This window comes from Hirsutella rhossiliensis, assembly GCF_020360975.1.
Source record: "Hirsutella rhossiliensis strain HR02 chromosome Unknown scaffold00005, whole genome shotgun sequence".
NCBI classification, from domain to species: domain Eukaryota; kingdom Fungi; phylum Ascomycota; class Sordariomycetes; order Hypocreales; family Ophiocordycipitaceae; genus Hirsutella; species Hirsutella rhossiliensis.
Genome location: NW_025408671.1, coordinates 5,551,392 through 5,565,913, shown reverse-complemented (window position 1 = coordinate 5,565,913; position 14,522 = coordinate 5,551,392). Strand labels below are relative to the sequence as shown.

The 14,522-nt window shown below is 59.0% G+C and overlaps 3 protein-coding genes across 3 annotated transcripts; 1 reads left to right on the top strand and 2 right to left on the bottom strand.

The window, feature by feature from the left end:
* Positions 1 to 167: 167 nt before the first annotated feature.
* HRG_06171 (MBOAT, membrane-bound o-acyltransferase family domain-containing protein) lies at positions 168 to 1,999 on the bottom strand (the record flags this gene model as incomplete). The annotated part of the gene is made up of 3 exons (XM_044864642.1): positions 168 to 194; positions 266 to 1,772; positions 1,830 to 1,999. 3 exons carry the CDS (start codon positions 1,997 to 1,999, stop codon positions 168 to 170), a joined length of 1,704 nt encoding a protein of 567 aa, XP_044721174.1.
* Positions 2,000 to 4,997: 2,998 nt separating this feature from the next.
* Positions 4,998 to 6,095, top strand: HRG_06170 (uncharacterized protein; the record flags this gene model as incomplete). Its single annotated transcript, XM_044864641.1, has 1 exon — positions 4,998 to 6,095. One exon carries the CDS (start codon positions 4,998 to 5,000, stop codon positions 6,093 to 6,095), a length of 1,098 nt encoding a protein of 365 aa, XP_044721173.1.
* A 2,290-nt stretch (positions 6,096 to 8,385) lies between these two features.
* On the bottom strand, positions 8,386 to 10,134 carry HRG_06169 (dnaJ domain-containing protein; the record flags this gene model as incomplete). The annotated part of the gene is made up of 3 exons (XM_044864640.1): positions 8,386 to 9,030; positions 9,121 to 9,311; positions 9,354 to 10,134. The coding sequence occupies 3 exons, from the start codon at positions 10,132 to 10,134 to the stop codon at positions 8,386 to 8,388; spliced, it is 1,617 nt and encodes a 538-aa protein (XP_044721172.1).
* Between the last annotated feature and the right edge of the window lie 4,388 nt (positions 10,135 to 14,522).

The following is a 14,522-nucleotide window of genomic DNA, read 5'->3' as shown; positions in this document are numbered from 1 at the left end:
TCTCCCTGAGGCTATAGGCTTCTAATCGACTGACAAAACCCTGTATTGTAGTATACATCGCGTATTCTATCTAGAGTACAAAGAAAATACAGCGCTCTGGCGGGTGACTGTTTCTTTCCCCGTCCAGGCCACTTACGTCCCTCTTCTTGCCGATGAGCCAGTCTCTTCTATACTAGAACGTACAAGGCGCAGATCTGCAGAAAAGCTAATCAGTACACGCCCACGAACGGAGGGTGGAGGAAACTTGGGGGGTTGCTGTGCGTACCACGCTGAGGCCGAGAATCATGGAGCACCAGAAACAGACGTTGTTGAACGTCTGCCTGCCGCGGACCCAGCGGGTGCGCTGCAGCATGACAATGGGCAGCTGCAGCATCTGGCAGACGAAGCCGTAGCCGCGGAGCTTCTTCGTGATGCAGGCCATGACGATCTCGTGGCCGACGGCCGAGATGAGAAAGGTGATGATGGTGGCGGCCATCTTGCCCGTGTGGGGACGCGAGGCGCTGTAGACGTGGCGGCGCAGGAACGAGTAGACGGGCACGTTCCACTCGCGCGAAAACTCCATCCAGTCGGTCGAGTTCCACCAGTCGGCGTAGAAGTGGCGGTCGCCGAAGCGGGTGATTTCCGCAAAGGCGCCGAGGACGTACTCGAAGATGACGAGGAAGACGAGGAGGAAGGTGAGCATGAAGGGGAAGAGCAGGCCCGAGATGGTCTCGGCGAGGATGAGCAGCGCCTCGGAGACGGAGCCCGACGTGGCCTGGACGGTGTCGAGGCGGTGCGAGGCGTCTACGAGGACGGGCAGGATGAACTCCTCCGAGGTGACGGTGAGGAGGAAGATGCAGCCAAAGGTGGCAACAATCTTGGAGATGAGCGAGGTCCAGTTGACGGTCGGGGTGCGTGGGTATTCGAGCTCGTAGCAGAGCGTCGGGCAGAGCAGGTAGTCCCAGTAGTTGGACCAGGTGAGGTTGCGCGGGTAGGTGATGTTGCCCATAGGGCTGGTGAGCTCGCGCGCGAGGACCTCGCGCAGGGCCTCGAGCTCGTCAGCGGCACGGGTTTCGTCGGGGTCGGGGTCGCCAGAGGGGGTGGCATCGGGGGGGGCCGAGACGCTTCCTCGGCGCGGGTCGGCGGCCGGGTACTGATAGGCCGGGCCGCGATCGACGGCGGCGGCGATGGGGTTGTCGAGGGCGCGGAGGCGCTTCTCCGACTCACTGAGGTGGCCGTTGTAAAAGGCATACGAGTGCATCTTCATGAGCAGGACCATGGTGTGCAGCAGCAAGAAGACGTGAGCCGTCCAGGTCCACTCGAGCCAGAAGGGGATGACGATCCAGGTGGCCAGCCAAACGACCTGGTAGATGCTCTGCACCGCCATGCCGCCGTTCTTCCAGGTCCAGGCGCCGCCGGCGGGGGCGCTCCTCGCCCAGCGGTGGAGGGGCAGGCTGGCAGCGGTGCTGGCGACCATGAGGAAGTCGGCAACGGCCAGGTGCCACAGCTTGACTGTGAAGAGGGACCAGATCTCGATGCGCAGGGGGTAGCCCGTGTCCTTGAAGTTTCGCAGCATGGTGGTGATGCCCATGATGGCGAGGCCGATCCAGAAGAGGTTGAAGAAGCCGTGGAAGTCGCGGTAGTCACTTGCCGGGTCGAAGTGGGAGACGCGCGAGGCGAACTCGATGGTCGGGAAGAGGCGGCGCCTCTGCTCGGCGCGGACGTGCTTGCGGACCGACGAGAGCGACTTTGCCGAGGGGGGCGCATTGTCGGGCACAGGCGTGGAGCGACCACTGAGGGGGCCAAGTCAGCGCATTGTCTCGTCAACAAGAAGGTCGGGGCCAAGCAACCTAGTCATTGCGCTGGCCGCGTCTATGTCGCCGTTCAGCGGGCCATCGGCGTCGCTCGACGACATGCGCGAGAGCTGCGACAGCTGCACATGCTGCGGCTTCCGGGGCCGGGGCCGCAGCACGTGGTCGTGGTCGCCGCTATTGGGCCCCAAGTCGGCGGCGGAGCTCATGCCGAGGGTCGTGGCGATGGGCGTTGCCCCTTTTCCGCTGTTGTCGGTGGAGAGAGGAAGCTGAGGTCCGATCCGCGCGCTTCACCGGTCGCCGACGCAGCGCAAAGGCAGGGCATAGCCAGACGGGCGGGTCTATCGAAGGCGCGATAAATAAATGCGACAGCGGATAAGGCACTGGACCCTATGTGCGTCTTGGTCGCTGCCGTCACGTCGGGACTCATAGGAGATGGTGGTGAATCGGAGCTGCTCGACTACGTCACTGCGCGGATGTTGCGAGTGGCGGGGCACCTCCACGTGATGGGCTGCGCCACAGCAGGCCGACCACGTCGGGTGGCGTTGCCCTGCGCCGGGTGAAGTGTGGCGAGCATCTTGCCAACCTCGACGCTCCACATCACGGACGACGTCAACGAGAACACAGCGTCTGCATCTCGCAAGTGAAGATGCTGACCAACAATTCACAATGCGAGTTGGTTGCCTCGGATCAGACACCTCCGAGACACGCCACGTGACCTTGACGGCCCTGAGTCAGAGTGCGAGCACAACCGACGACGACGCGAGACAAATGACAGCATAGAGCTGGCTTGCTGGGCTGCCAGATCTCGTGGGCAGTTGGGTGTATACACACAACACAGTATCCATGGTGTTGCTCGTCGCGATGGACGGAACCCCCGGGGAATGGTCTCGGGAACATGCGCTGACTCGCCGTCTAACAGACAGTACCTGGGGTCGAGCATGGCATCAATCTTCCATCCATCTCCGCCCTTTTGGCGTCAGGGACATATGCATGTCCCGCTGGCCACATTCAAAGCCTGGCGAGACATCGGCTTACCCAAGTCATGCTTGCTTGCGTGCAGTCCAACGGAACCTGCAAGGCCAGTGTCTTGGGCGGTACGAGGCTCCGGTGAAGAGTTACACGCCCACGACGATTGGCCGACTCGTTCATGCCCTCGCGGCCCGCGTCGTACCATGTTCCGCTCTAGAACCCGACCCTGCTGACGGCATTACTCTGTCCGTCCCGCGAAAAGGATGCGGCCGCCGGCGAGGATTGACTGGACAGCAGGCCTGATGCGCGGGCTCGGCGACAGCAGTGGCCCTTCAATTCATATATTTTATATGCCCGTTCTATTTTCGGCTGCTTCCGTTGTCGCACCGCTAGCATCGGTCAGCTCCTCCCTTCCCCCTGCCCTGCCGCTCTTCCCCACCCCCGCATCTTCCAGCTTTCTTCCGTTGGTTCGCACGACGCTGCCGCCCATCGGGATTGCCCCTTGTTTGGGGGCTGGGGAAGGCTCTGCCAACTGGCCCCGACGAGCCGTGGTGGTACTGTACAGGCAGCGAGGTTGGTCGCCCGACGGGCCATGCTCGGGCTGTCGCTTCTCTCCTTCCTGGATGCATCTGGCCCGCTCCAATCCGAGCCCCAGGCGAGCCACAGCTGAAAAAGATGATGGGCGCTCTCGTCGAACGCATCGGTCGTTGCCAAGTCACACTATTCTGCGCCACACGCCAGTATACTTCGGACCAGCATCAGCCGAGGCGATTCCTAAGACCGGCATGCATCATTGGGACCACGTACAATCCCACAGAAGGAAGGAGAGCAACGCGATGAAGACGTGAGAGGCCGAAGAAGATCATGACGATGGGGACGGGGTAAGTGCCCGAAAAGAAAGGGGAAAAGAAAGACATCTACGGTGGAAAAAGCAAGCTCTCGACAGGGACCTTGCTGCCCCTGTCGTCCCAGCCAGCTGGCCAACCTACCCACACTTTTGAGTTACCGTACCTTTGCCATGTCTCTCCCCAATGTCCTGCAGCAAGTGCCTGTGACGGACAAAGGATTGCATGGCATAGCTGCCGTGGCCGCCAAGTCGGTAAGTCATATACGAGATGTATTACGACAGTTTGCTTTCACGTCCGGGATCTCATTCCCGTGTCATCATTGCAACGTCTCCCTCTTTCTCTCTCGAGCTCGTGTCGTCAATACGCCAATCATGTCATCTATTACCAATTCATTTTTTTATTGCCAATCATGCTCAATGTTCATGCCGGTAGCAGTTACAGCCGTCTCGGCTGTGTTAGTTTGTTGACATGACTCTCGTCACAGCCTTGACGCTCAATATTCCTTCACCATCTCCAGTCTTGGGTACTATAAACCGCGAGAGCGTCTAGAGGCTAGCTACGAAGCAAGCACTACTGCAATCTTGCTCGTCTTGTTCCTGGCATGTCTCGGGGCTAGCGGGATAATTGTGAACGTCTAATAATAGCGCGCGGTTACGAGAAGCCTCAAATCGGCGGCCACACCCTGCGGCTACTCGTGTGTGCCCGACAACCTCTCGTTCCACCTCCATGCTGTTCAGACAGCCGCTCTATCATATTGTCAGCAGGCTATCCTTTCATCAGCTACATGTATTAATTAGCTCGAAAGGAGAATACGAGGCGCCGGAGCATGGGACCCAGTCAATTCCCCGGCTCCTTTGGCCCAACATGACGAGCTCAACTACACGCTGGCATCATCTCAGCTGGCCTGGCTCCTCCGTGGGCGAATGTCAATCACTTGTTCAGTCCGCCAGCTGCAGGGTCTTGCGGCCCGAGCCAACCCCTGGAGAGAGGGTCGCGACTGAGTCCGGAACCGAGCAGCCGAATCACGCGCACTGTTTCCTTGAGCTGTCCAAGAGCAGGGATCAGTGCTTGAGTCTCAGTAAAGTCGTGCGGCTTGGCCAAGGCTGCATGGCGCTCCTCCGGGACGGCTGGCCGTCTTCACGAAGGACCCGCGGCTGACCATGCATTCATCATGGAGCGTCTCTTGCCGGGCTTGGGTAGACTGAGATGTCTATATAAACCCTCGTCGGCGTCCTCCCCAATCTCCATTTTCCCTCTCATCCCCATCCGGCTCACAGACCCTCCTCTGGATATCCGTCGTTTCTACAATCAGGATCAGTGCCTCTTGTCCAACTTTCTTTTCCCATCTACTGCGAGCTCGCCTCCCTTTTGAGAAACACTCGCCATCATGCTTCTCAAGCAGTTTCTCCTTCCCGCTCTTTTCTCCTTCTCCGTCTCCGCCAACCCCGTTGCGGATGGCGATGCCGAGCTGGCGGCCCGCGGCGACTACGCCGTCAACTGCGGCAAAGATGCCTCGTGGAACGCGTATGCGAAGCAATGCATCTGCCACAACGAGCAGCTGAAGTATGATCAGAAGACTCTGACCTGCGGCTGCGGGGACGGAAAGACCTGGAACGGTCACAAGTGCGGCTACGACTGCGGCAGCGATGCATCCTATGATGACAAGAGCAAGGCGTGTGTCTGCCACGGCCAGGGCAAGTACTACGACACCAAGACCAAGAGCTGCAGCTGCAGCGGCGGCAAGATTTGGAACGGCCACAAGTGCGCCTACGACTGCGGCAAGGATGCTTCTTACGACGAGAAGAGCAATACGTGTGTCTGCCGCGAACAGGGCAAGCACTTTGACGACAAGTCCAAGACTTGCAGCTGCACCGACGGAAAGACCTGGAACGGCCACAAGTGCGCCTACGACTGTGGCAAGGACGCCTCGTACAACGACTACGACAAGAAGTGCGTCTGCAACAACTACGGCCAGAACTACGACCACAGCAGCAAGACGTGCAGCTGCGCCGGCGGCAAGACGTGGGACGGGCACAAGTGCTCCTACGACTGCGGCAAGGACGCCTCTTACAACGACAAGCTCGGCAAGTGTGTCTGCACCAAGGGGGACCAGAGCTACGACCACGGCAGCAAGACGTGCAGCTGCACCGACGGAAAGACGTGGGACGGTCACAAGTGCTCCTACGACTGCGGCAAGGACGCCTCGTACAACGATTACGACAAGAAGTGCGTCTGCCACAACTACGGCCAGCACTACGACTCCAAGAGCAAGACGTGCGGCTGCGCCAACGGCCAGGTCTGGGACGGCGGCAAGTGTGGCGACAAGTGCGGCAAGGACGCTACGTTTGACCACAAGTCGGGCAAGTGTATCTGCCGCAACTACGGCCTCGTATACGATGCCAAGAGCCAGAAGTGCCAGTGCGGCGCGGGCAAGACATACGACAGCCACTCTGGCAAGTGTGTCTACGGCTACGGCAACTACTAGATGTGAGAGGTTTGCCGGGCTGAAGGCGGAGTGGAGGGCTGAGAGCTGGTGTGCCAAGCCGGGAGCAGGAGGCTTGCTTGTTTTCGGGTGGTTGCGGTCGAATTGACCGCTTTTGACGCTCCCTTGCTGTTTCCTGAGGTTGAATCGTCTTGGTGTATCTAAGTTTTCGTGGGGTGAGAGGCATCAGGGGCATAAGGATCGAAAAGGCTCGTCCCCTTGTTGTCACCTGATGCTTCGGCCATGTTCAAAGCCTAGGTCTGCGCTGCAACCGAGATAGATTGGTAATCAACCTCTATTTTACGTACATTACGTTCCTGGCCTCGGCTGTTGGCTGTCTCCCTATTACACTGCAGCTGTGCCGGTTCATGATGTTTTGTGAGCGTGTTGGGGATTAGTTGTCGAGGAGACGGCTAAGCCGCATATCACACTGGGCTGTCTTTGCAGTCATGGCACGGGGTCTGAGTGATATTCTCATGCTTTGCGGATGCACGTCATTGGGATACGGAAAGGCCTGTTGGCGCTGGATCCGTATATTTCGGGATGGTCGTCTGGAAGCCGGCGATTCGACGGCATATCAACCCGACCAGTGCTGGCGATGCCGTGTTCTAGTTACGTTATTCGCACTTTTGACGTTTCACCACGCTGCTTAACCCCGTCAAATCGAGAAATATGTGATAGCATCCCGCAGCCCCGCCTTCTACAGGGTAGCTTGAGCCCTCACGGTGCGCGTGTTTTGGGGTTGGCCCGGGACATGTCAGTTTGATATCCGCGGCGTCACATTTGCCCTGCAATGTTACGAAAAATGCGGAGCCATTTTTGCGGAAAGCACGTTCTGTGTTGGTACGTACGAGGTAGACAAGTGGGAGTGAGGGCATCGTGGTGTAGGGCAAAAGGCCAGCACTTGAAGCGTTGGGCTCATGACCGGAGATGGATGGATGACAGCCTGACCTGACACAGCATTGCAGGGCCCGCACGATCTGGTTCGGTAGAGCTATATGGATACGATCGAGGGCGGGGGGCCTGTGGACGCTGGGAGATGCCGAAGCAGCTCATCCTCGTGCACCCAGCTCGTCGGATTACCTGGCAGCCTGTTTGCCACAGGGCAGGCAGGGCGTTGCAAGGGTTCGGGCCATGCGGCAAGTTTCGCTTGACTACTGTATGTTCTTGAACAAAAAGGTGAGTGTGTATTCCTGTTTATGCCCCGGAAGGTTGCCCAGAACAAGGTTCGATTTGGATCCTCAACTCGCGCATCCCCCACAACCACCAACCAGCCCATACACACTGTACAGACTCGGCGTCCAACGAACAAAGGGTGTGAGAACCGCATGCTGTCATCCCACACGCATGCCATGCCATGCCTTGTATGCAACTTAGTCGGTATGGATGGCTGCTGCACCGAATACGTTGGCGCCCTCCCCCCCCGGTCTCCTCTCTTTCCCCCTCCCTTTTTCGCGCCCTCATGCAGTACCGGTATAGCTGCTGCAGAGCACAGAGAGAGGCAAGGCAAAGCAAAAAATAAAGGACACAACAAGTGCCACGACAGGAAAAAAGAAAACCACGCCTCTATCCCCGCCGGGCCACTCCTCATTTGATTGGCCCTGTCGACGACTGCCTTTCCGGGGCTGCCGCCCGCCATCCATGTTGGCTGCACACGCACGAGCAGCTCGTGAAGCGTCCTCGCTTTGTCCGGCATGCATCCATCGACGACTCGTGCCACTTGACCAGTCGACTAGGAAGGCTCCTCCTGCAAGCCCCGTCCAAGGCCATCCACGCCGGTGGAACCAACAGGCTCTTGTGAACTGTCCAACACGTCGCACCGGCCACACTCGCACTCGAGCATCAATCCACTCGCATTACCATCGGGCTTCTATGCTCTAATAGACAACAGAAAGGAGCGTCCTCTTTCCTTGTCCCTCGCTCCTTCAGCCACTCGTAAACGCCTTTCGTCTCCCGCCGCACAAGCTGCGTCAAACTCCAGTGGTATCCATCCCTCCCCTCCCAAAACATGTGTACAGCGAGCGAATACAAACAGTCGAGAGCAAGACTTGGGCGATGAATGCCTCCTTCTTTCCAAGCTCCACGTCACTTGACAGCTTTGCCGGGGCACCGTGGCCTCCTCGGGGGGATCTGAATTTCTTCTCCAAATATCGTATCGTCATTCGTAAAATAAAACACAAGACTGTTCCTCGAAAGGCGGGCACCTCCGGCACCGCCCGATCCCAGTTCAGCCCTGAGAACATGCAGCATAAAAACCATACATGCAACAAGAAAACGAGCCGGCCAACGCCAATCATGCATATGCCGTGTACCCCTCGCGGTACGGCTTCTCGTGGTAGTTGCTGTACTTCACGTCATCGTATCCATACGCCTTGGATGTCTTGATTCTGGGGAATTTCATCCCCGGACCCGCGTAGCTGCTCTCACGTCCCGCCATGGGCGGTCGACTTTCCACGACGGGGATCCCGGCCGACGTCGAGTAGTAGCGGTGGGGGTCAAGCTCAGCCTCGAGCCGGCGAGAGTAGGTGCCCTGCAACTTTGCTCGCCCGCCGTCCACCTGGTACCGGGAAACGTTCTCGGGCTCCGGAGACCGATGTCGCCGACTGCTCCGGTGCTTGCCTTCGCGCTCGCGGGTTTGACGGTCGTACGCCTGTTCCGTCTCGGATTCCTCCTCGATCTGGGCATGCCTGCGCGAGCGGGCCCGGCCGCGCGCCGCCCCTTCGGCGAATGCGTTGAAAGCACTAAAGGTCTGCGCCCTCATGATGCCGGGGACGGGGCGGGCGGGAAATGCCGAGTCAACGGGTAGTGAGCTGGTGCGGGGAACCTCCCGCCACGGTGGGGAGCTAGGCGGCTGGGGAGTCGCCGAAGTTGACTTTGAAAACTGTGCCGTGTGACGGTTCGTCGGGGACGCATTCATCACGAGCGGCTCTTCCACCGGCTCCCGAGACGTGGCCCGATACGGTCGCTCCCTTGACAACCTGGGCCCCTCACCGGATCCGCGGCGGGGTCTGGCCGACGAGCGCCGCACGTCGTCGTCGGGCGCGGAGAAAGGCGACGACGGGCCAGTCATTGGCGGGGGCGTTGGGGCCGGTGGCTGTACCTGTCGAGGATGGTACGTCTTTGACCGCTGAAGGCCCGGGGGGGCACCCTTCTTGGCCCTCGACGCCTCGATGTAGGATTGGGCGTAGTCCATGGCCGATGAGTAGGACCGCTGCGGACCTGGGGGCGGAGGTGCCATGGGCGACACGTCTTCCTCCCGACCCGACGACCGATCGCGCTTTTCCTCGTGTTTCTTGCCACTGCTCGACTTCTTCTTGTCCGATTTCGAAAGAGGGGGTTCGTCGTCGAATGACTCGTTGTAGGGTTTCGCGTACCGTCGCTTCTCGTCTGCTTCCCGTCGAATATCTTTATCGCGCTGTTTCTCACGTTTGTTCTTATCAGACCGTCGCTGCTCCTTGGCTTCCTTCTCCGCGCGACGAGCATCCTCTGCCTTACGTCGACGATCCCGGTCCCGGTCCCGGTCTTTTGCATCCCGGTCCCTCTCTCGTTCTCTCTCCATCTCGCGTTTGGACGGCCGCTCAGGGTAGCTGGCCTCTCGCCGGGATGAGCGTGGAGTCCCTGCATCGAAGATTTGAGGTCCGCGGCCAAAGTCGTCCTCCCACGAGCGAGAGTGGGCGTAGACTTTGGAGACTGGGGGCGGAGAACGGCCCATGGGCCCGGGAGGCTCGGCCGTGTAGATGTTGTATTCCTTGGGCGCAGATCGAGGCGTCGAGATGTTAGCCTGGGCTTGGAACTGTTTGCGGAGCTCGGCCAGCTTGATCTGATCATCGTATTTCTGGCGTTCGCGGTCGTCGGAAAGGAGCTCGTAGGCCTGCTGGACCTTTTGAAATTCGTCTTGCTTCTGCGCCTTGAGTGCAGGATCTTGCACCTTGTCGGGATGGCACTTCAAAATGAGCTTGCGATGCGCTGACCTGATCTCGGGTATCTGCGCGTCTTTGGAGACGCCGAGAACCTTGTACGGGTCAGGACGCAGGAGAGTCATGGTTGAGGAGTTGAGGTGGGCAAAAGAGGCCGAAAGCGACCGGCGCCGTTGAGAATAGAAGAGCAAAAGGGGGCTATCAAAGCCTTGTTGTCATCGAATTTCAACAAGCGAGGCTCAAGAGATGGTCCGCAGAGCTGCACAGCGGGCCACGTCGGTGGAGTCGAGAGAAGGGTTAAAGTAGCGGCCAAGAGCGCCGATGCGCGTGATGAAGACACGGCAACGGTGGACGGCTAAGCTCTGACACGAGGCAGAGAAGTCGCAGCGGCGCCTATTTCAGAGCAGCCACGTGCAGAGTGATGGATTGCAGCCGACGGGCTCTCGTCCGGGTCTTGTTACAAAGTCGCACAGCCGAGCGCAGAGGCGTTGGTATCCTTTGGCCCCTGGGCCTGGGGGGAGAAGACTCTGGAAGTGGCTGCTGTAGGGTGATGAGGTCACGGGTTTTCAGGGGTCGAAGGGCCGCGCTGATTCGCCAGGGCCGGGGGAGGGAGAAGGGAGGGGGCCGACTGACGGGGGGGGCGGGTGAGGACCAGACAGCAGCGAATCCGAGGGCAGGGCGGATCCGTGCAGTGAGTCGGTGGATGTGCCAAAGAGAAGGGGGTGGGTAGCAGGCAAAGCAAATCCAGCAGGCGAGTGGTTTGACAGAGGAGGGTGTGATTAGGGAGGGCTCGGCCGCTGCTGTTTGCTGCGCTGTGACGCGTAGCGTGCGTGTGCTCAGCTGATGGGACGATTGATGGGTTGGATGCCGAGGGAGAGCTGTCGGCAAAGACGCAAAGAGGACGAGGCCGTGGGGCGGAGTAGTGGAACGGAGGAATGTTTGCTTGTCGGTGATTGTCGAGCGCGAACAACCGTCGCCGACTCCGTGCTCACTCCGGCGGCCTCGGGACTCGGAGGAGGCGAAGCTGATGGATGACCAACCCAGGTCTTGGTTGCGCGAATAGTCGGGGAGCGAAGCAGGGTGACTGATTGGTGGACGGCGAGCTGGAGGAGGACAATGGCGGAGGGTGCTAGAGGCAATACGGCTGTGTCGATGGTATCTGTACGGCGAGAGCTGTCGGGCAGGCGAAGAGAGGGTGGGGGGGAGCCGAGCTCATAACAGCAGGGCTTGAGTGGTACTTGGATTATTTCGTCCTTTTTTTAGGTGCCGAAAGTGGCGCAGGCGGACCGCGACGCGGAGACAAATCGTCTTGTCCGTGCGGGACAGAAATGGGACGGCGGACGGACGGGCTCGAGCGGGGAGCGAAACAAGAGCTGCGCGAAGGCGACAGGCAGGCAGGCAGGCAGGGAGGTGACACGTTGAGTCAGCAGCGGCGGGTAGCTGATGACGAGGCCCCGTCGCGTGCCGCAGCGTTGTATGGGGTAGGACCGGGGGGGAGCGAGGTGAGTGGTGAGTGGTGAGGTAGGTATGTACTGTATGTCGCTGGTGGTGGTGGTGGTGGTGGTGGTGGTGATGATATTGTTGGTGGACGAGAACAAAGTGGCTGTTCGCCTCTGGTTCGTGCACGGCGACTAACCGGAGCCTGTATCAGAACCTGTCCCGCATGCGATTTGCTTAGCAACACAGAGTAGCGCGACATTACCTTGATAGCTCGAGCACGTTGGTGGCGAGGCCGCGTCTGTCTCCCTGCCAGGACAGCTTGTGATGCGTATCCGTACGGGAGCAACGCAAGACAAGAGGCTGTGCAGTAGAGCGCGGCTGTTTGTTTTATCTCTCTTTCAGCCACGACGCAGCCGCCGAGAGCTCAATCATTGTCCTGGCGACGACATGTCTGAGAGACAAGCGGTGAGATGCAAAAACAGCTGATAGAGGCATTTCTGGAACAGTGTCTTGGCCGTTTGCGTACTGTACACGATCTGCTCTTTCTCCTGCCCTCTTGCATGGGAATCTACCAACCACTCGTGCATGATCAGCACTGTGCAAAGTACCATCCTGACAAATGGCTCAAATCACGTTGCAAATAGCTCATATCTCAGGTGCTGTTCCGCAGTCTTGCGCACTGGGTACAGGGGTCACTGTCGCTTTGCTATGGGGATTGATGCCGAGCTGCAGCCGCCTTCGCGGTGTCGGAGAGTCGAACAAAGAGGCCAAAGGAAGGATGGAGAAGGAATAGGCAGAGTGGAGAGAGATGGAAAGGAAACGGATCAGAGCTTCTACAACTCCCAATTTCTTGGACAAGGACACGACACGGACTCACGTTTCTGGCTACGAGATTCGCCGTCTACCAGATGCCAGGTTACCTGCCTTCTCACCTGACCGGGCTCCGCAAGTCAAGCCGCCTCTCCCCTTCATCGTATCATTGCCAGGGGTCCGACTCCTACCTACCATGGATGGGCGTATTATCGACTGCCCCTGATGCGAGGGACTGCAGTAGTGACCTCACCTCACACCTTGGTTTGCCTCCATCATCTGTCGTGGCAAGAGAGTGAGGAGAGAGGCATGGAGAAGCGGGCTGACATGCAAAAAGAGGACAGAAGGGCAGACAGCTTCCATCGACTACTGCCAAAAACCCACCCCAATGCCATCACACTGCATGGAAGCACCTTGTCCCTTGGGATGGGGCTCTTCTGCTTCCGGCTTGGACTTGGCCCTGCGTACGAATACGCATGGCTGAGAAACACTGCGCCCTCATTCGTCGACTGCTAGCCATCTTGCTGCCTCGTCACCGGGGCCCTAAGGGTGGGGAGGCACTGTGTCTGGCACCAATCCCCAGAAGCCTCATTCCACCCCGGCTACGTGGGCACCGACAGGGCCTCTCTCCCGATCAAGAGCCTTCTTTCCGATGGAGGCCCGCGCCAATAACCCACACGCAGTGCTCATCGAGGCGAGAAAAAAGGAGTCGAGAGACTAATAAGAGTTCCACGAAGCGGGCAGAGTCAGACGAGCTCGAGGGCCTTGGGGCCCGGTTGCCCCTCCAGGCCGAGAGGAGTGACCCAAAGACTCATTCACATATACAGTACTTGCATACTTGCATTGAAACTGCATGGCGTCGCGGATGCCGGGCCTGCAGCCCGCCTAATCGTTCCCTTGGATACGAGAGCAGCCCGGGTGAGGCGGTTGACGCCCCTCGACGACAAAGATGACGGAGTCGTTTTCAGGTCCATTCACACCGGGCCTGGCCAGAGCAACCAGATACTTATGAAAATACATCATACTAGTGTATGCAAGGATCATTCAACCGAGTACCGAGTAATAGTGAGTGCTTGGCTGACCGATTGGGTCAAGGGGACACAACGTGGGTCCAGCAGAATGCTATTCCCAGTTTTCCAATGCAGAAAAGGCGAGCTGCTGCCTCGTCCTCTCCAGTTGATGGCCGGCCAGTGGAGAGCCCTGCATTGGCTGGGGCGGCGGTCTCGACCTTCTGCGGCGGCGGCCACGCCCTCCTCCTCAAGACGGCCTTGACGCTCCGTGCTTCGTACGATGCCGGGTGTGGACTTGCGTCCTACGCCCATTCGGAGCAGCAAGCCCTACCTATCAATTGGTCAAGGCGAGGCAAGAGTGCCAGTTGCAGCAGGGCCCTCCCTCGTTGCCAGGACAGCAAGGATATTTGTCGAGCTCTGTCTCTCCGGCGCCGAGATTCACGTCAGAATAGAAAGGCGAGCCAGCGGGCTATGCCGTTTCACGAGACAGCGGCATCCCCAACGCGGCTGCGCCCGTTGACATGCAAGTACAAACCTGGTTTTCCCCGTTCCGGCGAGGGGTCTTTCATCTGGAGAGAGGATAACCCCGTCAATCTGCTAACTTGATGGAGCAAAGAGGGACAAGTGAGGCTTGGAGAGCACCATGTACTGTATGTAAGTTCGCGCGGCAAGGGTGCATAACCCCGGGGGGGTGTACGGCAGCCAAGACACGCAGATCGAGCGAGAAGTGATGCCTTCCCCCTCTTCTGTGGCAGCAATGGTCGGGCAAGACGAAAAAGAGGGCATGAGCCTAGCAGTGGACCATCTTCGTCTATGAGCCTATGAGAGTCGCGGGCTGGAACGAGAGGAGAAGTCATCCGTCATCCGCTTGGATCCAGAAGAGTAACGCTGCTCGTCCAACCAGCAGCCACGCCACCAAAGGACATGCTATCTTCAGGCATACACTCTCAGCAACGTGGGCACAGATCGGAGCCGGCCAAGGGAAAGCTGGGGAAACGGGGGCGTTGGGTCGCGGAGACTATGTACATCATCTATCATCCATCGTCCCTCCATTCATGCCCGCCTGTCTGCATTAAGCACACCATTCTGCCGGCTCCCCTCTGTCATTGGAACCCGCAGTAGGCCCCTCGGCGGGAAGCGGCAAGCGTTGCCGGTGGCCTCCAAAAGCCGTGGCCCTGTCGCGGCGCATGCGGACAGACGGGGCATGCACCACCCCCCCTTTCCATTGCTCGACCTGGACACTTGGGACGGCC